The following is a 24,639-nucleotide window of genomic DNA, read 5'->3' on the forward strand; positions in this document are numbered from 1 at the left end:
GAGGCGGATTATCTCAGCCGCCAGACTTTACATCCAGGGGAGTGGTCTCTCCATCCAGGTGTGTTTTCTCAGATTGTTCAGATGTGGGGTCTTCCAGAGATAGATCTCATGGCCTCTCATATAAACAAGAAACTTCCCAGATACCTGTCCAGGGATGTTCAGGCGGAAGCAGTGGATGCACTGACACTTCCTTGGTGTTATCATCCTGCTTACATCTTCCCGCCTCTAGTTCTCCTTCCAAGAGTGATCTCCAAAATCATCATGGAACAGTCTTTTGTGTTGCTGGTGGCTCCAGCATGGCCACACAGGTTTTGGTATGCGGATCTGGTGCGGATGTCCAGTTGCCCGCCTTGGCCACTTCCGTTACAGCCGGACCTACTATCTCAAGGTCCGTTTTTCCATCAGGATCTCAAATCATTAAATTTGAAGGTGTGGAAATTGAACGCTTAGTACTAAGTCATAGAGGTTTCTCTGACTCAGTTATTGATACTATGTTACAAGCTCGTAAATCTGTCTCTAGAAAGATTTATTATAGAGTTTGGAAGACTTATATTTCATGGTGTTCTTCTCATAAATTCTCCTGGCATTCTTTTAGAATTCCTAGAATTTTACAGTTCCTTCAGGATGGTTTGGATAAGGGTTTGTCTGCAAGTTCCTTGAAAGGTCAAATCTCCGCTCTTTCTGTTTTATTTCACAGAAAGATTGCTATACTTCCTGATATTCACTGTTTTGTACAGGCTTTGGTTCGTATTAAGCCTGTCATTAAATCAATTTCTCCTCCTTGGAGTCTTAATTTGGTTCTGAAGGCGCTACAGGCTCCTCCATTTGAGCCTATGCATTGTTTAGACATTAAACTATCTTTCTTGGAAAGTGTTGTTCCTTTTGGCTATCTCTTCTGCTAGAAGAGTTTCTGAGCTATCTGCTCTTTCTTGTGAGTCTCCTTTTCTGATTTTTCATCAGGATAAGGCAGTTTTGCGGACTTCTTTTCAATTTTTACCTAAGGTTGTGAATTCTAACAACATTAGTAGAGAAATTGTTGTCCCTTCCTTATGTCCTAATCCTAAGAATTCTTTGGAGAGATCCTTACATTCTTTGGATGTGGTAAGAGCTTTTAAATATTATATGGAAGCTACTAAAGATTTCAGTAAGACTTCTAGTCTATTTGTTTTATTTTCTGGTCCTAGGAAAGGTCAGAAGGCTTATGCTAGTTCCTTGGCTTGGTTGAAACTTTTGATTCATCAAGCTTATTTGGAGTCGGGTCAGGCCCCACCTCAGAGAATTACAGCTCATTCTACTAGATCAGTTTCTACTTCGTGGGCTTTTAAGAATGAAGCTTCAGTTGATCAGATTTGCAAAGCGGCGACTTGGTCCTCTTTGCATACATTTACTAAATTCTACCGTTTTGATGTATTAGCTTCTTCGGAAGCAGTTTTTGGTAGAAAAGTTCTTCAGGCAGCTGTTTCAGTTTGATTCTTCTGCTTTTGATTTAAGTTTTTTTCTTTCAAAGATGAAATAAACTTATTTTTGTTTTGGGTTGTGGATTAATTTTTTCAGCGGAATATGGCTGTTTTTATTTTTTCCCTCCCTCTCTAGTGACTCTTGAGTGGAAGACTCCACATCTTGGGTATTGATATCCCATATGTCACTAGCTCATGGACTCTTGCCAATTACATGAAAGAAAACATAATTTATGTAAGAACTTACCTGATAAATTCATTTCTTTCATATTGGCAAGAGTCCATGAGGCCCACCCTTTTTATGGTGGTTATGATTTTTTGTATAAAGCACAATTATTTACAAATTTCCTTTGTTGGTGCTTTCTACTCCTTTCTTTATCACCCCACTGCTTGGCTATTCGTTAAACTGAATTGTGGGTGTGGTGTGGGGTGTATTTATAGGCATTTTGAGGTTTGGGAAACTTTGCCCCTCCTGGTAGGATTGTATATCCCATATGTCACTAGCTCATGGACTATTGCCAATATGAAAGAAATGAATTTATCAGGTAAGTTCTTACATAAATTATGTTTTTTATACAGCAAGAAATGTAAAAAACTGCACAGTACAGCTATGGTTTCCTCAGCCAGATACTTGTAAACAAGGCTGTTTTGCTTATTACTTTCTAATTCTGAATTCTTTTTGGTCATAATTGTGACAGTAAGGAATAATTTTACTATGTGTGTATGTTTTCTAAAGATTTGTTTGTTTCTCTGCTGCAGATACTGATGACAACAGTATGGAAATAGACGAGGATGAAGGTATGTATATGTGACTAGTAAACACTTATTATTTGATGTTACTGTAGTATTTTTTTATATAGGTGAAATAATTAGATCAAGCACATTTTTCAGAAAATAAGTGTAATAAATGAAGAAAGAATGCATCATTCAACAATTAAGTTGTAAATCAGAGGCAGGATGTTTACAGAGTGTATATTAAAAGGGACAGTCAACGTTGGTTTTAAATTAAACTACAGGCACACCTCCCATTGCTCTTTTTACAAATTGAAGGTTTGTGGCAACCCTGTGTTGAGCAAGTCTATCAGCGACATTTTTCTAACATATGTACACACATAAACGCATACATACGCATGTATACACACATATATACAGACCACCAGCAAAAAGATTTACTCACTGAAGGCTCTGATAAAGGGTAGCAGTTTTTAGCAATAAAGTATTTAAGGTATGTACATTGTTTTGTTTTTTTGTAGACCTAATGCTATTGCTCACTTAATAGACTAAAATGAGTGTGACTCACTTTATTGCTATATCCACTTTATTGCAGTGGTCTGGAACCAAACCCACAATATCTCAGAGCTAGGCCTGTATGTAAAAACTGCGTACTTCAGTGTTAAAGTTAACTTTTTTCATCAGATAATAATATTAGTTGGATAAAACACCTTCAATATTCTGTTTTGTCTCCCCCATCTGGCCACCCACTGATCTTCACAGTTTTTTTTCATGTTTAAGTTTCAGTGCATTCCGACAAATAAGGAGACGAACAAGCGCCTCATCTATACTATAATGACGCACATGCTCAGATCCTCTGTTCCAAATGTGGAAGACCGCAAGAGTAGCATAGCGGTTCTGAATATATAGAAATAGTAATACATTTATATGTTTACTATATCGCCCATATAAAAAAAAAATACTACTTGTATTTGAATTGCATGTTATACTGACACATGTCTAGTGTAAACAGCAGATTGCTATAACATTCTTATTGCGATCCGCTGTTTACATTTCTTCGTCCAGTGCGATTGATGCTGCAGCACTTGCACTAAAGCGCATTGAAGGTTTAGAGTGTTTAGGATTACAAAAAAATATAAGGTTCACATAATGGAAAGCAGAAACATTCTTTACCCCCCAAACACTTAAAGGAATAGAATGTAAAGTTTAAATGTGCATTTCAATTTGAAATAGAAGCATTTTTGCAATATACTTCCATTAGCAAAACTACTGCTAGTAAAAGTTATTACTGTTTTTTTTCTGTGGCATATGCACATATCCTGTGAGGGCCCATGCACCATTATTCAAACGCCACATCTTCTCATAGAATCAGCATTAGCTTGTATGACACAAATTACATCTTCAGAAGCAATACAGACCATTGCCACCTCTCTATTGTCCCCCACAAAGGGGTTAAACACATTTTAAAGAACTAGCGCTGCTGATTGGATCTGCCTCAGTTTCTGCTTGGGATCAACAGTGCTCTGCAGGTTACTTTTAACTATGTGTTAAAACACACCACTATAATGGCCCCTTAAAGGGACATAAAACAAGTTGGGATAGAGACAAAATATAATATGTACTTTAATTACTTTGACTGCAAATTTATACTGCAGGGCCTCGCCATTAACACTTTCTTTTAACGAATTGTACAGCTCTAACTCTCCCCACACAATTCCTTTTATGGCTGCATATATATATATCCACCATTGATATGGTAGAATGCAAGACTTTAACAGTCATTATCTGCTGGAGCATGCCTAGAAGCAAATAAGCTGCTGTGAACTCGGTTAAAATACAATGCCTGTGTTTCTGATGTTTCTGATGTTAAACACTGATAAGGGGGTGGATCGGTCTACTACAGACAGCAGGGCTATGTCATTTGGCTTATTTTTGAAAATTATTTTAAAATACTTGCCAGCAATTTTTTTGTAAAAAATGTATGCAAACTATTTTTACTTAATTAGCCCTTTTAGAATATGCACAGATCTCAACACGTTTTATGGCACTTTAATGAAATCTCATGCTGCACAAATGTACTTAACAGCCAAATCCTCTTGTAATTTTGCTTTATGAGTTCCGAGATGTAAGTACAGGTAGAAAACCCTTTATCCAAACTGCTTGGGCCACGAAAAGGTTTGGCTTTTGGAATATTTGCATCTGTGAAAGTGTAAACAACAAATCGTGTCATTAAGGCGATATTTACATGTCATAATACAGCTTATACATGTAACCTAAAGGTAGTTTTAAAGGGACTCTGAACCCAAATATTTTCTTTTGTGATTCAGATAGCGCAAGCAATTTTAAGCAACTTTCTCATTTACTCCTATTATCAATTTTTCTTCGTTCTCTTGCTATCTTTATTTTAAAAAGAACTCTGGTTCAGACCTCTGGACAGCACTTTTTTATTGGTGGATGAATTTATCCACCAATCAGCAAGAACAACCCAGGTTATTCACCAAAAATGGGCCGGTATCTAAACTTACATTCTTGCATTTCACATAAAGATACCAAGAGAATGAAGAAAATTTGATAATAGGAGTAAATTAGAAAGTTGCTTAAAATGTCATGCTCTATCTGAATCACGAAAGAAAACATTTGGGTTGTGTCCCTTTAAGATATTTGTATTACTTTTGTTTACATAGTACCCTCCGATAGTACAGTACTGTAATCAGAAATGTTTGTTGTTGTTTTAAATAAATATAGACTATTGTTTGTATTTCTTTCTAATGACACAGTGAGTCCACGGATCATCATTAATTACTTTTGGGAATATCACTCCTGGCCAGCAGGAGGAGGCAAAGAGCACCACAGCAAAGCTGTTAAGCATCACTTCCCTACCCACAAACCCCAGTCATTCTCTTTACCTCTCGTGCAAGGAGGAGGTGAAGTAATTAGGTGTCAAAGATTTCCTCTATCAAGATTTTTTTGTTTTGAAGTCAGGGCAGGTTTGCTCTGATCTTCCATCGCCTGTGGGTATAGCTGTACTCCACGTTAGTCTCTTCAGTAGGGCTGTGGTAGCTTTAAGCAGTTGGGAACTTGTGAGGTAGGCCTCACTGCGATTTCCTAACATTTTGCTGCCCTGGTATAGAATGCCTGAGTAAGTTTACTCTTTCTTTTTTCTACAGGCCTCTGTGAGGAGCAACATCCTCTTACGCTGGGTAGGCTGTCCCCCTGCCGGACGGCTAGCTGCAGGTAAGTGCTCAGTCTTCTATAACTTGCACTTCAGAATATAGACTGCATTTTTTGAGACACGTATATATCCTGGAGTAGGATATTTCATTCGGGGTGCAGGCACTGGTGACCAGGAGACTAGGGGTAATACTTTATAGAGTGTTCCCTGTTTATGGTATAAGGCTCATTTGGGGTTATTGAATTTCTGGGCTAGTGTATGGAGGGAAAATTAGTGCAGTGTTTCTCATGTTTTTTTCCTGAGCCCCTGTATATTTGTTTTATGGGTACTTCATCCTTCTATTCAGAATGTTATCCTTAGAAAGTGTGCGCTCTTTAATTGCTGAGCGGCGCAGTGTTGGGCTTCCTTCAGATGTTCACTGTGTGTAGTGTTTTAAATGGCACTTTATTTACTGTCTGCTGGAGCAGGTCCATTCAATGGCGGCTATGACAGGATGAGTCGGGTAACTTGTGTAGTTAGTCAGTTGAGTTCCGCCTCCTTCCTTCGTTGTGGCGCCACCATTTTTGGCTTTCTTTCTAAGCCGGTCGTTGGCCACGCCCCCTTGTCTCCTTAAGATCGGAGCGAGGGGTTGATAAGTGCATTTTCTTTGGAAGGCTCATACAACGCAAGTTGTGAGAGGTCTTTGAAAGGTGACTACCGTTCATGTTAAGATAAGAAGTGTTATCGCAGCTGTTACTGCGTGTAGTTAGTGATCGTTTAGCTGCCGTTCATGCATAATGCTGGCATAAGTGCTTCTTATAATCACAGAGTCAGGAAGCTCTATCATGTGTTATATTTTATGTTTATAATATTTTGTATTTATTCTGCCAATATAGTTTAACTCTATATGTTAGTTATATTTTATATTGAAAGTATTTTTATTGTCATTTTTTAGATATGTAGAAAACGATACAAACAAAGATATGTCAAATTATTATCGGTCACATTAAGTTATATGAATGATAACATTATATATCAGCAAAGCATTATAATTGTGGGTACATTCAAATTTTCATCAATAACTGGCTCTTTGATTTAATTCTTTCTGGCATCAAAATCATCCAATATTTACATAGAATATATATGACAAGATAAGAGAACAGTACCTCAAGAGTAGTGGTTTTAGTCGACTCCCTGTTAAATATAATGGGTCTAATGATTTGCCTCATTTTCATGAAACATGATATAAGGCTCCCATTGAGCTATAAATCGTTCCCTATTATCCTCTTCAGCTATTAAGCTGGCCATGTCATAGTGATATTCAATTTTCTTTTTAATGTAGGTGAAACTAGGGGGAGTTGTTTTCCAGAACCTAGCTATTGCAATTCTGACTATCGTGCAGATGATCATGATGAGTTTTCTGTGTCTCTTATGTACCTGTGTAACTGGGAAATGTAAAAAAGCTTGTTCAGGCATCAATTTTATCTGAGTTTGAAATACATTGCTAACTAATGTGGATGTTTGGTCCCATATGACCTTAGTCTGCTCACAATACCACCACATGTGCATATATGTGCCTCTCTGTGCAACCCCTATAACATAATTGTGTATTTGTTGTCTCAGATCTGTTGGATCTAGTGGGGTAAAGGTACCACTTAAATGCCACCTTCAAAAAGTTTTCCCTAAGGGAAGCATTTGGTGAAAATGAAAGACCCTGGGACAAATTGGAATTCCATGTTCTAACCGGCCAAGAATTGACCAAGTCTTGTTCCCACTTCAATAAAGAGGGAGGTTTAATCTCTTCAACTGGCGTGTTGAAGATCTGATATAATAATGAGATTTGGCCTTTAATGTGGTTTCTAGTTAGGCAGAGAGACTCAAAAGCTGTGTTAGTGAGAGGTTTCTTATTACCCAGTACTTCCATTGTTCTTGATTTCAACTGTAAATAATGATACCAAATATTCTTGTCTGTTATGTCTAGTGTCACGTATTGATCAAAAGTCAGTATGTCACCGTTAACAAGAGTGTCTGCAATACGGTAAAGTCTCTTATTAGCCCATTTTTGTTGTGTTTGTTTACTAATTGGGGAATGTGATAATATTATTAGAGAAGTAATTCTCAATCTTTCTTGGACTAGGGGAAATCTATTCGTTAGGAGATTCCAGACTTGGATCAGAATGTTTGTTATATTTGTCATTGATATGTCAATTTTTCTGGCTAGCTCTAACAGAGATGGCACGTATCCTCTTCAGCACTGTTTTGCTCGATCTGAATTGTTATAATGTTCCTGATGATTCTTTGTTTTGCTATTGTCTACTGGATTTTATCTACAGACTTCGAAGGACTTAGTCAGTCTTCTGTATTGTCTTTTGCTTTTCAGGATAGTCATAGTGGCCAGAAAGCTTCTGCCACTTCTTTCTCTCTGGTTGAGAAGTGTTATTCTTAGGGTTTATGAGTCTGCTGGACAACTACCTCCTGAGAGAGTTACAGCTCACTCCCTAGGGCGGTATATTCTCTTTGGGCCTTCAAGTAAGAGGCCTCTGTAGAATGGATTGTAAGATGGCGATTTGGCCTTCTTTGCTCTCTTTTTTTCTAAAGTCTATAAATTTGATACTTTTACCTCAGCTGAGGTTTGTTTGGATGAAAGGGTCTTCTAGCAGTGGTACCTTCTGTTTAGATTACCTGTATTGTCCCTCCCATATCATCTTTGTCCTCTAGCTTGGTTATTGATTCCCAACAGTAATTAATAATGATCCGTGGACTCACTGTGTCATTAGAAAGAAAACAAAATTTATGCTTACCTGATAAATTTCTTTCTTTCTTGACACGGTGTGTCCACGGCCCTCCTTGTTTTTTTCAGTTCGTTTTTTTGTATATAAATCTCAGGCACCTCTGCACCTTGTGTTATTTCCTTTCTCTCCTTTTCCTTGTTCGAATGACTGGGGTTTGTGGGTAGGGAAGTGATATTTAACAGCTTTGCTGTGGTTCTCTTTGCCGCCTCCTGCTGTCCAGGAGTGATATTCCTAACAGTAATTAATGATGATCCGTGGACTCACCGTATCAAGAAAGAGAGTAATTTATCGTGTAAGCATAAATTTTGTTTTTAGCCACAAAGCAAAGACACTGGCAGAGAAAATTGTGACATACAGGCAAGGAAAAAGTCATTTCTCTTGTTAAGATGTATCGAGTCCACGGATTCATCCTTACTTGTGGGATATTCTCCTTCCCAACAGGAAGTGGCAAAGAGAGCACCCACAGCAGAGCTGTCTATATAGCTCCCCCCTTAGCTCCACCCCCCAGTCATTCTCTTTGCCTACTCTAAGAAACTAGGAAGGGCAGAGCGAGTGTGGTGACAAAAATGTTAGTTTTTTATTTCTCAAGCAAAAGTTTGTTATTTTAAATGGTACCGGTGTGTACTATTTACTCTCTGGCAGAAAAGGGATGAAGATTTCTGCAAGAAGGATTATGATCTTAGCACTTTGTATCTAAGATCCACTGCTGTTCTCACAAGGGCTGAAGAGTACAGGAAAACTTCAGTTGGGGGAACGGTTTGCATGCTAAGCTGCATATGAGGTATGTTCAGTCTATATTTTTTCTAGACAGACTGTTAATTCTAGAAAAGGCTGGCAATATCCCCATGAGGGAAGGGTAAGCTGTATTCAGACACTTGGATAGGAATTTCAGCTTGCATGAAGGGCTCATTAGTTACTGGTGGCACTGTTAGGAAAATAACGTTTTTGTTTAAGTAAATTATGCAATTATAACGTTTTTTGGGGGTTTTTTCTTTAAGGGACTAAAGGGGGGGGGGGTCATTGTGGCTTGTTTTAGGGTTTTTTAACCCACATGGTTAATTAAGAGACACTCAGGTGTTTTTCTAATAGGCCTCAAAACATCGAGTGAGGTGGGAGGGGCCTATTTTCGCGCCTCAGTTGCGCCGTTTCTTTTCCTTAGAGACATCCAACTGCTTCTCCAGTGGTTCCTGCTGTGTTTGAGGGCTGTAAAGGAGGTTTTTTCCCCACAAATTGTTCTGAAGGGCAGGTAGGCGCCACAGCAGAGCTGTGGCAAGGTGCTGAAAGTCTCTTTTACCGGTTTTGACGTTTTTTCAATCCGGTTTTGCCATTAAGGGGTAAATTGTTTATTTGCATAGCTGTGCAAAGTTACTAAGGCTGTAAGATACTACTGTAAAAATTTTGTTAAGTTTACTGCTTTTTTACACTGTTTTGCAGAACTTGTGCAGCTTTTTTTCTCTTAAAGGCACAGTACCGTTTTATTACTAAGTGTTATTTACTTTGATTACCGTGTTTTCCAAGCTTGCTTGTTACATTACTAGCCTGTTTAACATGTCTGACACCAAGGAAAATCCTTGTTCAATGTTTGGAAGCCATTGTGGAACCCTCTCTTAGAATGTGTCCCAATTGTACTGATATGTCTATAAATTATAAAGAACATATATTAGCACTTAAAAATAGAGCAATAGATGATTCTCAGTCAGAAGTAAATGAGAGTTCGCCATCTAGATCTCCCCAAGTGTCACAACCAGTAACGCACGCACAAGTGACGCCAAGTACCTCTAGTGCGTCAAATTAATTTATTTTACAAGACATGGCCACAGTTATGAATACAACCCTCACAGAGGTTTTATCCAAACTGCCTGGTTTACAAGGAAAGCGGGACAGCTCTGGGTTAAGGAAAAATGCTGAGCCGTCTCATGCTTTAGTAGCCGTATCTGATATGCCCTCACAATGCTCTGAAGGGGTGAGGGATTTGTTATCTGAGGGAGAAATTTCTGGTTCAGGAAAGACTCTTCCTGAGACAGATTCTGATATGACGGCCTTTAAATTTAAGCTTGAACACCTCCGCTTATTGTTTAGGGAGGTATTAGCAACTCTAGATGATTGTGACCCTATAGTAGTCCCAGAGAAATTGTGTAAAATGGATAAATACTTAGAGGTTCCTGTTTACACTGATGTTTTTCCAGTCCCTAAGAGGATTGTGAATTTTATTGCTAAGGAGTGGGATAGACCAGGTATTCCGTTCACTCCCCCTCCTGTTTTTAAGAAAATGTTTCCCATATCTGACACCATGCGGGACTCATGGCAGACAGTTCCTAAGGTGGAGGGAGCTATTTCTACTCTGTCTAAGCGTACAACTATACCTATCGAAGACAGTTGTCCTTTCAAAGACCCTATGGATAAAAAATTAGAGGGTCTCTTTAAGAAAATTTTTGTTCATCAAGGTTTTTCTCTCCAACCTATTGCGTGCATTGTTCCTGTAACGACTGCAGCTGCATTTTGGTTTGAGGCTCTAGAGGAGGCTCTTCAAATGGAGACTCCATTAGAGGAGATTATGGACAGAATTAAGGCCCTTAAGTTGGCTAATTCTTTTATTACAGATGCCGCATTTCAACTGGCTAAATTAGCGGCAAAGAATTCAGGTTTTGCCATTTTAGCACGCAGGGCGTTATGGCTTAAAGGGACAGTCTACACCAGAATTGTTATTGTTTTAAAAGATAGATAATCCCTTTTTTACCCATTCCCCAGTTTTGCATAATCAACACAGTTATATTTATATATTTTTTACCTCTGTGATTATCTTGTATATAAGCCTCTGCAAATTGCCCCTTTATTTCAGTTCTTTTGACAGACTTGCAGTTTAGCCACTCAGTGATGGCTCCCAGGTAACTTCACGTGCATGAGCACAGTGTTATCTATATGAAAAACGTGAACTAACACCCTCTAGTGGTGAAAAACAGAATTTATGCTTACCTGATAAATTACTTTCTCCAACGGTGTGTCCGGTCCACGGCGTCATCCATAACTTGTGGGAATATCTCTTCCCCAACAGGAAATGGCAAAGAGTACAGCAAAAGCTGTCCATATAGTCCCTCCTAGGCTCCGCCCACCCCAGTCATTCGACCGACGGACAGGAGAAAAAACAGGAGAAACTATAGGGTGCCGTGGTGACTGTAGTTAAATAAATAAATTTATCAAACCTGATTAAAAAACCAGGGCGGGCCGTGGACCGGACACACCGTTGGAGAAAGTAATTTATCAGGTAAGCATAAATTCTGTTTTCTCCAACATTGGTGTGCCCGGTCCACGGCGTCATCCATAACTTGTGGGAACCAATACCAAAGCTTTAGGACACGGATGAAGGGAGGGAGCCAATCAGGTTACCTAAACGGAAGGCACCACGGCTTGCAAAACCTTTCTCCCAAAAATAGCCTCCGAAGAAGCAAAAGTATCAAATTTGTAGAATTTGGCAAAAGTGTGCAGGGAAGACCAAGTCGCTGCCTTGCATATCTGATCAACAGAAGCCTCGTTCTTGAAGGCCCATGTGGAAGCTACAGCCCTAGTAGAGTGAGCTGTGACTCTTTCAGGAGGCTGCCGTCCGGCAGTCTCGTAAGCCAATCGGATGATGCTTTTCAGCCAAAAGGAAAGAGACGTAGCAGTAGCTTTTTGACCTCTCCTTTTACCAGAATAGACGACAAACAGAGAAGATGTTTGTCTGAAATCCTTTGTTGCTTCTAGATAAAACTTTAAAGCACGGACTACATCTAAATTGTGTAACAAACGTTCCTTCTTTGAAACTGGATTCGGACACAAAGAAGGTACAACTATTTCCTGGTTAATATTCTTGTTGGAAACAACCTTCGGAAGAAAAACAGGTTTTGTACGCAAAACGACCTTATCTGCATGGAACACCAGATAGGGCGGAGTACACTGCAGAGCAGATAACTCAGAAACTCTTCTAGCAGAAGAGATAGCAACTAAAAACAAAACTTTCCAAGATAACAACTTAATATCTATGGAATGTAAAGGTTCAAACGGAACCCCTTGGAGAACTGAAAGAACTAAATTTAAACTCCAGGGAGGAGTCAACGGCCTGTAAACAGGCTTGATCCTGACCAAAACCTGAACAAAGGCTTGAACATCTGGCACAGCCGCCAGTCGTTTGTGTAACAAGACAGATAAAGCAGAAATCTGTCCCTTTAGAGAACTCGCTGATAATCCCTTATCCAAACCCTCTTGTAGGAAGGAAAGGATCCTGGGAATTTTGATCTTACTCCATGAGAATCCCTTGGATTCACACCAACAGATATATCTTTTCCATATTTTATGGTAAATCTTTCTAGTTATAGGTTTTCTGGCTTGTACCAGAGTATCTATCACAGAATCCGAAAACCCACGCTTAGATAAAATCAAGCGTTCAATTTCCAAGCCGTCAGCTGGAGAGAGACTAGATTTGGATGTTCGAATGGACCCTGTACCAGAAGATCTTGTCTCAAAGGTAGCTTCCATGGTGGAGCCGATGACATATTCACCAGGTCTGCATACCAAGTCCTGCGTGGCCACGCAGGAGCTATCAAAATCACTGAGGCCCTCTCCTGTTTGATCCTGGCTACCAGCCTGGGAATGAGAGGAAACGGTGGAAAAACGTAAGCTAGGTTGAAGGTCCAAGGCGCTACTAATGCATCCACTAGAGTCGCCCTGGGATCCCTGGATCTGGACCCGTAGCAAGGAACTTTGAAGTTCTGACGAGACTCCATCAGATCCGTGTCTGGAATGCCCCATAATTGTGGCAACTGGGCAAATATCTCCGGGTGGAGTTCCCACTCCCCCGGGTGGAATGTCTGACGACTCAGATAATCCGCCTCCCAGTTTTCCACTCCTGGGATGTGGATCGCAGATAGGTGGCAGGAGTGATCCTCCGCCCATTTTATGATCTTGGTCACTTCTCTCATCGCCAGGGAACTCCTTGTTCCCCCCTGATGGTTGATGTAAGCAACTGTCGTCATGTTGTCTGATTGGAATCTTATGAATCTGGCCTTTGCTAGCTGAGGCCAAGCTTTGAGAGTATTGAATATCGCTCTCAGTTCCAGAATGTTTATCGGGAGAAGAGATTCCTCCCGAGACCATAGACCCTGAGCCTTCAGGGAGTCCCAGCCCACTAGACTGACGTCGGTCGTGACGATAACCCACTCTGGTCTGCGGAAGCTCATTCCCTGGGACAGATGATCCTGGGTTAGCCACCAACGTAGTGAGTCTCTGGTCTCCTGATCTAGTTGGATCACTGGAAACAAGTCTGTATAGTCCCCATTCCACTGTTTGAGCATGCACAGTTGTAATGGTCTTAGATGAATTCGCGCAAAAGGAACTATGTCCATTGCTGCAACCATCAATCCTACTACTTCCATGCACTGAGCTATGGAAGGTCGAGGAACAGAGTGAAGAACCTGACAAGCGTTTAGAAGCTTTAACTTTCTGACATCTGTCAGGAAAATCTTCATTTCTAACGGATCTATTATTGTCCCCAAGAAGGGGACTCTTGTCGACGGAGACAGGGAACTCTTTTCTATGTTCACCTTCCAGCCGTGAGATCTGAGAAAGGCCAGAACGATGTCTGTGTGAGCCTTTGTCTTTGAAAGAGACGACGCTTGTATCAGAATGTCGTCCAAGTAAGGTGCCACTGCAATGCCCCTTGGTCTTAGAACCGCTAGAAGGGCTCAGAGTACCTTTGTGAAAATCCTTGGAGCCGTGGCTAGTCCGAATGGGAGAGCCACAAACTGGTAATGTTTGTCCAGAAAGGCGAACCTTAGGAACTGGTGATGATCTTTGTGGATAGGAATATGTAGATACGCATCCTTTAAATCCACGGTAGTCATAAATTGACCCTCCTGGATTGAGGGTAAGATCGTTCGGATAGTTTCCATTTTGAACGATGGTACTTTGAGAAATTTGTTTAGAATCTTTAAATCTAGAATTGGTCTGAAGGTTCCCTCTTTTTTGGGAACAACAAACAGATTTGAGTAAAAACCCAGTCCTTGTTCCACAATTGGAACTGGGTGTATCACTCCCATTTTTAACAGGTCTTCTACACAATGCAAGAATGCCTGTCTCTTTATTTGGTTTAAAGATAAGTGAGACATGTGGAACCTTCCCCTCAAGAAGATAACCCTGAGAAACTATTTCTAGTGCCCAGGGATCCTGAACATCTCTTGCCCAAGCCTGAGCGAAGAGAGAGAGTCTGCCCCCTACTAGATCCGGTCCCGGATCGGGGGCTGCTCCTTCATGCTGTTTTGGTAGCAGCAGCAGGCTTCTTGGCCTGTTTACCCTTGTTCCAGCCTTGCATCGGTTTCCAAGCTGGTTTGGTCTGCGAAGCATTACCCTCTTGTCTAGAGGCTGCAGAGTTGGATGTCGGTCCGTTCCGGAAATTGCGAAAGGAACGAAAATTAGACTTATTCTTGGCCTTGAAGGGCCTATCTTGTGGGAGGGCACTCTGGTCCAAAAAGGGTTTTACCCTTGAAGGGGATATTAAGCAATTTTGTCTTGGAAGATACATCCGCTGACCAAGACTTTAGCCAGAGCGCTCTGCGCGCCACAATTGCAAACCCAGAATTTCTCTTGTTAAGTGTAGTCAGTCCACGGGTCATCCATTACTTATGGAATATATCTCTTCCTAACAGGAAGCTGCAAGAGGATCACCCAAGCAGAGCTGCTATATAGCTCCTCCCCTCACATGTCATATTCAGTCATTCTCTTGCAGCCTAACTAGATAGGTCGCTGTGAGAGGTCTGTGGTGTTTTTTAACTTAGTTTATTTCTACAATCAAAAGTTTGTTATTTTAAATGGCACCGGAGTGTGCTGTTTATTCTCAGGCAGCATTAGAAGAAGAATCTGCCTGCGTTTTCTATGATCTTAGCAGACGTAACTAAGATCCACTGGCTGTTCTCATCTGAGGAGTGAGGTAACTTCAGAGAAGGGGAATAGCATGCAGGGCCCCCCTGCAAATGAGGTATGTGCAGTAATTATTTTTCTGAGGAATGGAATTGACTGAGAAAATACTGCTGATACCAATGTAAAGTAAGTTCAGCCTTAAATGCAGTGATAGCGACTGGTATTAGGCTGATGAGTGTGTGTACACTGAATGTATTTTTCTAAGGAATGGAATTGACTCTGAAAATACTGTTAATACTGAAATAATGTATGAGCCTTAACTGCAGTAAAAGCGACTGGTAGCAGGCTTATTAATAACAATTCATAACTTTTCAAATGTATGTTTAAAACGTTTACTGGCATGTTAATCGTTTTTTGTGAGGTACTTGGTGATAAAACTTATTGGGGCATTATTTTTACCACATGGCCATTTTTGTTTTCTGCATAGAAACAGTTTTCTGAGCTTCCCCACTGTTGTAATATGAGTGGGAGGGGCCTATTTTAGCGCTTTTTTGCGCAGTAAAAATTCAGTCACAATCTGTCTACTTCATCCTCCATGATCCAGATCGTCTCTAGAGAGCTCAGGGGTCTTCAAAATTCATTTTGAGGGAGGTAATCAGTCACAGCAGACCTGTGACAGTGTGTTTTGACTGTGAGAAAAACGTTAATTATTAAATTGTTATCCGTTTTTGGGTATTAAGGGGTTAATCATCCATTTGCTGGTGGGTGCAATCCTTTGCTAACTTAATACATTTACTGTGAAAAATTGGTTGCTATAACTATTTTGGTTCATTGTTATTTCAACTGTGACAGCTTTTTGTGCTTCTTAAAGGCACAGTAGCGTTTTTTATAGAAAAGTATTTCCAAGCTTGCTAGTCTCATTGCTAGTCTGTTTAAACATGTCTGACACAGATGAATCTCTTTGTTCACTATGTTTAAAGGCCAATGTGGAGCCCAATAGAAATTTGTGTACTAATTGCATTGATGCTACTTTAAATAAAAGTCAATCTTTACATGTAAAGAAATTATCACCAGACAACGAGGGGGAAGTTATGCCGACTAACTCTCGTGTCAGTACCTTCGCCTCCCGCTCAGGAGGTGCATGATTTTGTGGCGCCAAGTACATCAGGGAGGCCCTTACAAATCACTTTGCAAGACATGGCTACTGTTATGACAGAAGTATTATCTAAATTGCCAGAATTAAGAGGCAAGCGCGATAGCTCTGGGTTAAGGACAGAGCGCGCGGATGAGGTGAGAGCCATGTCAGATACTGCGTCACAGTTTGCAGAACGTGAAGACGGAGAGCTTCATTCTGTGGGTGACGGATCTGATCCAGGGAGACTGGATTCAGAGATTTCTAATTTTAAATTTAAGCTTGAGAACCTCCGCATATTGCTAGGGGAGGTATTAGCGGCTCTGAATGATTGTAACACGGTTGCAATTCCAGAAAAATGATGTAGGTTGGATAGATACTATGCGGTGTGTACTGACGTGTTTCCTATACCTAAAAGGCTTACAGAGATTATTAGCAAGGAGTGGGATAGACCTGGTGTGCCTTTTTCCCCTCCTCCCATATTTAGGAAAATGTTTCCTATAGACGCCACCACACGAGACTTATGGCAGACGGTCCCTAAGGTGGAGGGAGCAGTTTTTACTTTAGCTAAGCGTACCACTATCCCGGTGGAGGATAGTTGTGCTTTTTCAGATCCAATGGATAAGAAATTAGAGGGTTACCTTAAGAAAATGTTTGTTCAACAAGGTTTTATCTTACAGCCCCTTGCATGCATTGCGCCTGTCACTGCTGCGGCGGCATTCTGGTTTGAGTCTCTGGAAGAGGCCATTCGCACAGCTCCATTGGATGAAATTATGAACAAGCTTAAAGCACTTAAGCTAGCTAACGCATTTGTTTCTGATGCCGTCGTACATTTAACCAAACTTACGGCTTAGAACTCCGGATTCGCCATCCAAGCGCGCAGAGCGCTATGGCTTAAATCCTGGTCAGCTGACGTGACTTTTAAATCTAAATTGCTTAATATTCCTTTCAAAGGGCAGACCTTATTCGGGCCCGGCTTGAAAGAAATTATAGCTGACATTACGGGAGGTAAGGGCCATGCTCTACCTCAGGACAGGGCCAAATCAAAGGCCAAACAGTCTAATTTTCGTGCCTTTCGTAACTTCAAGGCAGGAGCAGCATCAACTTCCTCCGCTCCAAAACAGGAAGGAGCTGGAAAGTTAACCAGTCCTGGAACAAGGGCAAGCAGGCCAAGAAACCTGCTACTGCCCCCAAGACAGCATGAAGAGAGGGCCCCCTATCCGGAAACAGATCTAGTGGGGGGCAGACTTTCTCTCTTCGCCCAGGCTTGGGCAAGAGATGTCCAGGATCCCTGGGCGTTGGAGATCATATCTCAGGGATATCTCCTGGACTTCAAAACTTCTCCTCCACGAGGGAGATTTCATCTTTCAAGGTTATCAGCAAACCAAATAAAGAAAGAGGCGTTTCTACGCTGTGTACAAGACCTCTTACTAATGGGGGTGATCCACCCAGTTCCGCGGACGGAACACGGGCAGGGATTCTATTCAAATCTATTTGTGGGTCCCAAGAAAGAGGGAACCTTCAGACCAATCTTGGACTTAAAAATCCTAAACAAATTTCTAAGAGTTCCATCATTCAAAATGGAAACTATTCGAACCATCCTTCCCATGATCCAAGAGGGTCAGTACATGACCACAGTGGACTTAAAGGATGCCTACCTTCACATACCGATTCACAAGGATCATTATCGGTACCTAAGATTTGCTTTCCTAGACAGGCATTACCAGTTTGTAGCTCTTCCCTTCGGATTAGCTACGGCTCCAAGAATCTTTACAAAAGTTCTGGGCTCACTTCTGGCGGTACTAAGACCGCGAGGCATAGCGGTGACTCCGTACCTAGACGACATTCTGATACAAGCGTCAAGTTTTCAAACTGCCAAGTCTCATACAGAGATAGTTCTGGCATTTCTGAGGTCGCATGGGTGGAAGGTGAACGTGGAAAAGAGTTTTCTATTACCACTTACAAGAGTTCCCTTTCTAGGGACTCTTATAGATTCTGTAGAGATGAAAATTTACCTGACAGAGGCCAGGTTATTAAAACTTCTAAATGCTTGCCGTGTCCTTCATTCCATTCCACACCCGTCAGTAGCTCAGTGCATGGAAGTAATCGGCTTAATGGTAGCGGCAATGGACATAGTACCATTTGCGCGCCTGCATCTCAGACCGCTGCAATTGTGCATGCTAAGTCAGTGGAACGGGGATTACTCAGATTTGTCCCCCCTACTAAATCTGGATCAAGAGACCAGAGATTCTCTTCTATGGTGGATTTCTCGGCCACATCTGTCCAAGGGGATGACCTTTCGCAGGCCAGATTGGACGATTGTAACAACAGACGCCAGCCTTCTAGGCTGGGGCGCAGTCTGGAACTCCCTGAAAGCTCAGGGATTATGGACTCAGGAGGAGAAACTCCTCCCAATAAATATTCTGGAATTAAGAGCAATATTCAATGCTCTCCTAGCTTGGCCTCAGTTAGCAACTCTGAGGTTCATCAGATTTCAGTCGGACAACATCACGACTGTGGCTTACATCAACCATCAAGGGGGAACCAGAAGTTCCCTAGCGATGTTGGAAGTCTCAAAGATAATTCGCTGGGCAGAGTCTCACTCTTGCCACCTGTCAGCGATTTACATCCCAGGCGTGGAGAACTGGGAGGCGGATTTTCTAAGTCGCCAGACTTTTCATCCGGGGGAGTGGGAACTTCATCCGGAGGTCTTTGCTCAACTGATTCATCGTTGGGGCAAACCAGATCTGGATCTCATGGCGTCTCGTCAGAACACCAAGCTTCCTTGTTACGGGTCCAGGGACCCGGGAGCGGTGCTGATAGATGCTCTGACAGCCCCTTGGGTCTTCAACATGGCTTATGTGTTTCCACCATTCCCGATGCTTCCTCGTTTGATTGCCAAGATCAAACAGGAGAGAGCTTCGGTGATTCGGATAGCGCCTGCGTGGCCACGCAGGACCTGGTTTGCAGACCTAGTGGACATGTCGTCCTGTCCACCGTGGTCTCTGCCTCTGAGACAGGACCTTCTAATTCAGGGTCCTTTCAACCATCCAAATCTAATTTCTCTGAGGCTGACTGCATGGAGATTGAACGCTTGATTCTATCAAAGCGTGGCTTCTCGGAGTCGGTTATTGATACCTTAATACAGGCTAGGAAGCCTGTTACCAGAAAAAATTACCATAAGATATGGCGTAAATATTTATATTGGTGCGAATCCAAGAGTTACTCATGGAGTAAGGTTAGGATTCCTAGTATATTGTCTTTTCTACAAGAGGGTTTAGAAAAGGGCTTATCTGCTAGTTCGTTAAAGGGACAGATTTCTGCTCTGTCTATTCTTCTACACAAACGTCTGGCTGAAGTTCCAGACGTTCAGGCTTTTTGTCAGGCTTTAACTAGGATTAAGCCTGTGTTTAAGACTGTTACTCCGCCGTGGAGCTTAAACTTAGTTCTTAATGTTCTTCAAGGCGTTCCATTTGAACCCCTTCATTCCATTGATATCAAGCTGTTATCCTGGAAGGTTTTGTTTTTGATGGCTATTTCCTCGGCTCGAAGAGACTCTGAGTTATCTGCCTTACATTGTGATTCTCCTTATCTGATTTTTCATTCAGACAAGGTAGTTCTGCGTACTAAACCTGGGTTCTTACCTAAGGTAGTTACTAACAGGAATATCAATCAAGAGATTGTTGTTCCATCACTGTGTCCTAACCCTTCTTCAAAGAAGGAACGACTTTTGCATAATCTGGACGTAGTCCGTGCCCTGAAGTTTTATTTGCAGGCAACTAAAGATTTTCGGCAAACTTCTTCTCTGTTTGTCGTTTACTCTGGACAGAGGAGAGGTCAAAAGGCTTCGGCTACCTCTCTCTCTTTTTGGCTTCGTAGCATAATACGTTTAGCCTATGAGACTGCTGGACAGCAGCCTCCTGAAAGGATTACAGCTCATTCTACTAGAGCTGTGGCTTCCACCTGGGCCTTTAAAAATGAGGCCTCTGTTGAACAGATTTGCAAGGCTGCGACTTGGTCTTCGCTTCACACCTTTTCAAAATTTTACAAATTTGACACTTTTGCTTCTTCGGAGGCTATTTTTGGGAGAAAGGTACTTCAGGCAGTGGTTCCTTCTGTTTAATGTTCCTGCCTTGTCCCTCCCTTCATCCGTGTACTTTAGCTTTGGTATTGGTATTCCATAAGTAATGGATGACCCGTGGACTGACTACACTTAACAAGAGAAAACATAATTTATGCTTACCTGATAAATTTATTTCTCTTGTAGTGTAGTCCGTCCACGGCCCGCCCTGTCTTTAAGGCAGATCTAAATTTTAATTAAACTCCAGTCACCACTGCACCCTATGGTTTCTCCTTTCTCGTCTGCTTAAAATGGTCGAATGACTGAATATGACATGTGAGGGGAGGAGCTATATAGCAGCTCTGCTTGGGTGATCCTCTTGCAGCTTCCTGTTAGGAAGAGATATATTCCATAAGTAATGGATGACCCGTGGACTGACTACACTACAAGAGAAATAAATTTATCAGGTAAGCATAAATTATGTTTTTTCGACGCTAATCTAGCTAACTGCAAAGCGGCATCTAAAATAAAGGAATTAGCCAACTTAAGTGCGTGTATTCTGTCCATGACCTCCTCATACGGAGTCTCTCTATGGAGCGACTTTTCTAGTTTCTCGAACCAGAACCACGCTGCTGTAGTGACAGGAACAATGCACGAAATGGGTTGTAGGAGGTAACCTTGCTGAACAAAAATCTTTTTAAGCAAATCCTCCAATTTTTTATCCATAGGATCTTTGAAAGCACAATTATCCTCGATAGGAATAGTAGTGCGCTTGTTTAATGTAGAAACTGCCCCCTCGACCTTAGGGACTGTCTGCCATAAGTCCTTTCTGGGGTAGACCATAGGAAATAATTTCTTAAATATAGGAGGGGGAACAAAAGGTATGCCGGGCTTCTCCCATTCCTTGTTCACTATGTCCGCCACCCGCTTGGGTATAGGAAAAGCGTCGGGGTGCACCGGAACCTCTAGGAACTTGTCCATCTTACACAATTTTTCTGGAATGACCAGGTTGTCACAATCATCCCGAGTAGATAAAACCTCCTTAAGCAGTGCGCGGAGGTGCTCAAATTTAAATTTAAATGTCACAACATCAGGTTCTGCCTGTTGAGAAATTCTACCTGAATCTGAAATTTCCCCATCTGACAAAACCTCCCTCATGGCCCCTTCAGAGTGGTGTGAGGGAATGACAGAACAATTATCATCAGCGCCCTCCTGCTCTACAGTGTTTAAAACGGAGCAATCGCGCTTTCTCTGAAATTCAGGCATTTTGGATAAAAAATTAGCTATGGATTTATCGATTACTGTCGCCAATTGTTGCATAGTAACAAGCATTGGCGCGCTAGAAGTACTAGGTGACTCCTGCGTGGGCAAGACTGGTGTAGACACAGAGTGAGATGAAGCAGGACTATCTTTACTCTCCTCATCTGATGAATCATCTTGGGCAACCTTACTATCTGTGGCAGTACTGTCCTTACTTTGTTTGGACGCTATGGCACAATTATCACACAATTTGGAAGGGGGAGACACATTGGCTTCCATACATACAGAACATAGCTTATCTGAAGGTACAGACATGTTAAACAGGCTTAAACTTGTCAATAAAGTACAAAAAAAACGTTTTAATTAAAACCGTTACTGTCTCTTTAAATTTTAAACAGGGCACACTTTATTACTGAATATGTGAAAAACAATGAAGGAATTGTTCAAATTTTCACCACAGTGTCTTAAAGCATTCAAAGTATTGCACCCAAATTTTCAGAGCTTTAACCCTTAAAATGAAGAAACCGGAGCCGGTTACAGGTTTAACCCCTCTACAGTCCCAGCTACAGCCTTTGCTGCGACTTTACCAAACCCAGGGGGGAATACGATACCAGATGAAGCCTTCTAGGAACTTTTTCAACTACTTTCAGATCCACACACATGCAGCTGCATGTCCTGCTCTCAAAAATAACTGCGCAGTAATGGCGCGTAAATGAGGCTCAGCCTACTACAGTGAAGGCCCTTCCTGACTGAAAAGGTGTCTAAACCAGTGCCTGACGTTAAAAAAACGTTCCCCAAAGTTTATAAGTGTGAAATTCAACCTCAATCTGAATAAAATGCCCAAATAAAGCAATCGATCTTGCCCATAAAAGTGTCTACCAGTTTTATAGCCCATATTAAGCCCTTTATTCTGTTTGAGACTAAGAAAATGGCTTACCGGTCCCCATGAGGGGAAATGACAGCCTTCCAGCATTACACAGTCTTGTTAGAAATATGGCTAGTCATACCTTAAGCAGAAAAGTCTGCTAACTGTTTCCCCCAACTGAAGTTAATTCATCTCAACAGTCCTATGTGGAAACAGCAAACGATTTTAGTTACTGCTGCTAAAATCATATTCCTCTCACAAACAGAACTCTTCATCTTTTTCTGTTTCAGAGTAAATAGTACATACCAGCACCATTTCAAAATAACAAACTCTTGATAGTAGAATAAAAAACTACAACTAAACACCACATACTCTTAACCATCTCCATGGAGATGTTGCCTGTGCAACAGCAAAGAGAATGACTGGGGTGGGCGGAGCCTAGGAGGGACTATATGGACAGCTTTTGCTGTACTCTTTGCCATTTCCTGTTGGGGAAGAGATATTCCCACAAGTTATGGATGATGCCATGGACCGGACACACCAATGTTGGAGAAAACCTGCTAAAATGCATTCTTAAGAGGCGGCCTTCAAGGTCTAAGAAATTAGCATATGAACCTCCTAGGTTTAGCTTTCAACTAAGAATACCAAGAGATCAAAGAAAAATTGGTGATAAAAGTAAATTGGAAAATTGTTTAAAATTACATGCCCTATCTGAATCATGAAAGGTTTTTTTTGACTAGACTGTCTCTTTAAGTCCTGGTCTGCTGATGTGTCATCTAAATCTAAACTTTTGAACATTCCTTTCAAAGGTAAGTCCCTATTCGGGCCTGAACTGAAAGAGATTATTTCAGATATCACTGGAGGGAAAGGTCATGCCCTCCCTCAGGATAGATCAAATAAGATGAGGACCAAACAGAATAATTTTCGTTCCTTTCAGAACTTTAAGAGTGGTCCCGCTTCAGCTTCCTCTACTGCAAAGCAAGAGGGGAATTTTGCCCAATCCAAGTCAGTCTGGAGACCTAACCAGGCTTGGAACAAGGGTAAACAGGCCAAGAAGCCTGCAGCTGCTTCTAAAACAGCATGAAGGGGGTAGCCCCCGATCCGGGACCGGATCTAGTAGGGGGCAGACTCTCTCTCTTCGCTCAGGCTTGGGCGAGAGATGTTCACGATCCCTGGGCTTTAGAAATTGTGTCCCAGGGATATCTTCTGGAATTCAAAGACTCTCTTCCAAGGGGGAGATTTCACATTTCTCAATTGTCTGTAAACCAGACAAAGAGAGAGGCGTTCTTACGCTGTGTAGAAGACCTACATACTATGGGGTGATCTGCCCAGTCCCAATAGAGGAACAGGGGCTAGGGTTTTATTTAAACCTGTTTGTGGTTCCCAAAAAAGAGGGAACTTTCAGACCAATTTTGGATCTCAAAATTCTAAACAAGTTCCTCAAAGTTCCATCATTCAAGATGGACACTATTCGGACTATTCTACCTCTGATCCAGGAGGGTCAATATATGACTACCGTGGACTTAAAGGATGCGTATCTACACATCCCTATTCACAGAGATCATCATCAATTTCTCAGATTCGCCTTTCTAAACAGGCATTACCAGTTTGTGGCCCTTCCCTTCGGGTTGGCTATGGCTACCAGAATTTTCACAAAAGTGCTAGGGTCCCTTTTGGCGGTTCTGCGACCACGGGGCATAGCAGTGGCGCCTTATCTAGACGACATCTTAATTCAGGCGTCGACTTTCCAGCTAGCCAAGTCTCACACGGATATCGTGTTGGCTTTTCTGAGAGCTCACGGGTGGAAGGTGAACATAAAAAAAGAGTTCTCTCTTCCCTCTTACAAGAGTTTCCTTCCTAGGGACTCTGATAGACTCGGTAGAAATGAAAATATTTCTGACGGAGGTCAGAAAATTAAAACTCTTAACCACTTGCCGAGCTCTTCATTCCATTCCTCGGCCATCAGTGGCTCAGTGTATGGAGGTAATCGGACTCATGGTAGTGGCAATGGACATGGTTCCTTTTGCCCGCCTACACCTCAGACCACTGCAACTATGCATGCTCAAACAGTGGAATGGGGATTATGCAGATTTATCTCCTCAACTGCATCTGGACCAGGAGACCAGAGACTCTCTTCTCTGGTGGTTGTCTCAGGACCACCTGTCTCAGGGAATGTGTTTCCGCAGGCCAGAGTGGCTCATTGTAACGACAGATGCCAGCCTGCTAGGTTGGGGTGCAGTCTGGAACTCCCTGAAAGCACAGGGCTTATGGTCTCGGGAGGAAGCTCTCCTCCCGATAAACATTC

General features: G+C 41.8%; 1 protein-coding gene across 1 annotated transcript in view; it reads left to right on the top strand.

Annotated features, from left to right (window-relative positions):
* ZNF451 (zinc finger protein 451) overlaps positions 1-24,639 on the top strand; it is a 215,049-nt gene that overhangs the window by 186,338 nt on the left and 4,072 nt on the right. Inside the window, exon 14 of the mRNA XM_053710403.1 lies at positions 2,217-2,255. Within this exon, the coding sequence (XP_053566378.1) occupies positions 2,217-2,255 (39 nt within the window). The remainder of the gene's footprint in view (positions 1-2,216; positions 2,256-24,639) is intronic.

Source organism: Bombina bombina, chromosome 4, assembly GCF_027579735.1.
Source record: "Bombina bombina isolate aBomBom1 chromosome 4, aBomBom1.pri, whole genome shotgun sequence".
NCBI classification, from domain to species: Eukaryota; Metazoa; Chordata; class Amphibia; order Anura; family Bombinatoridae; genus Bombina; species Bombina bombina.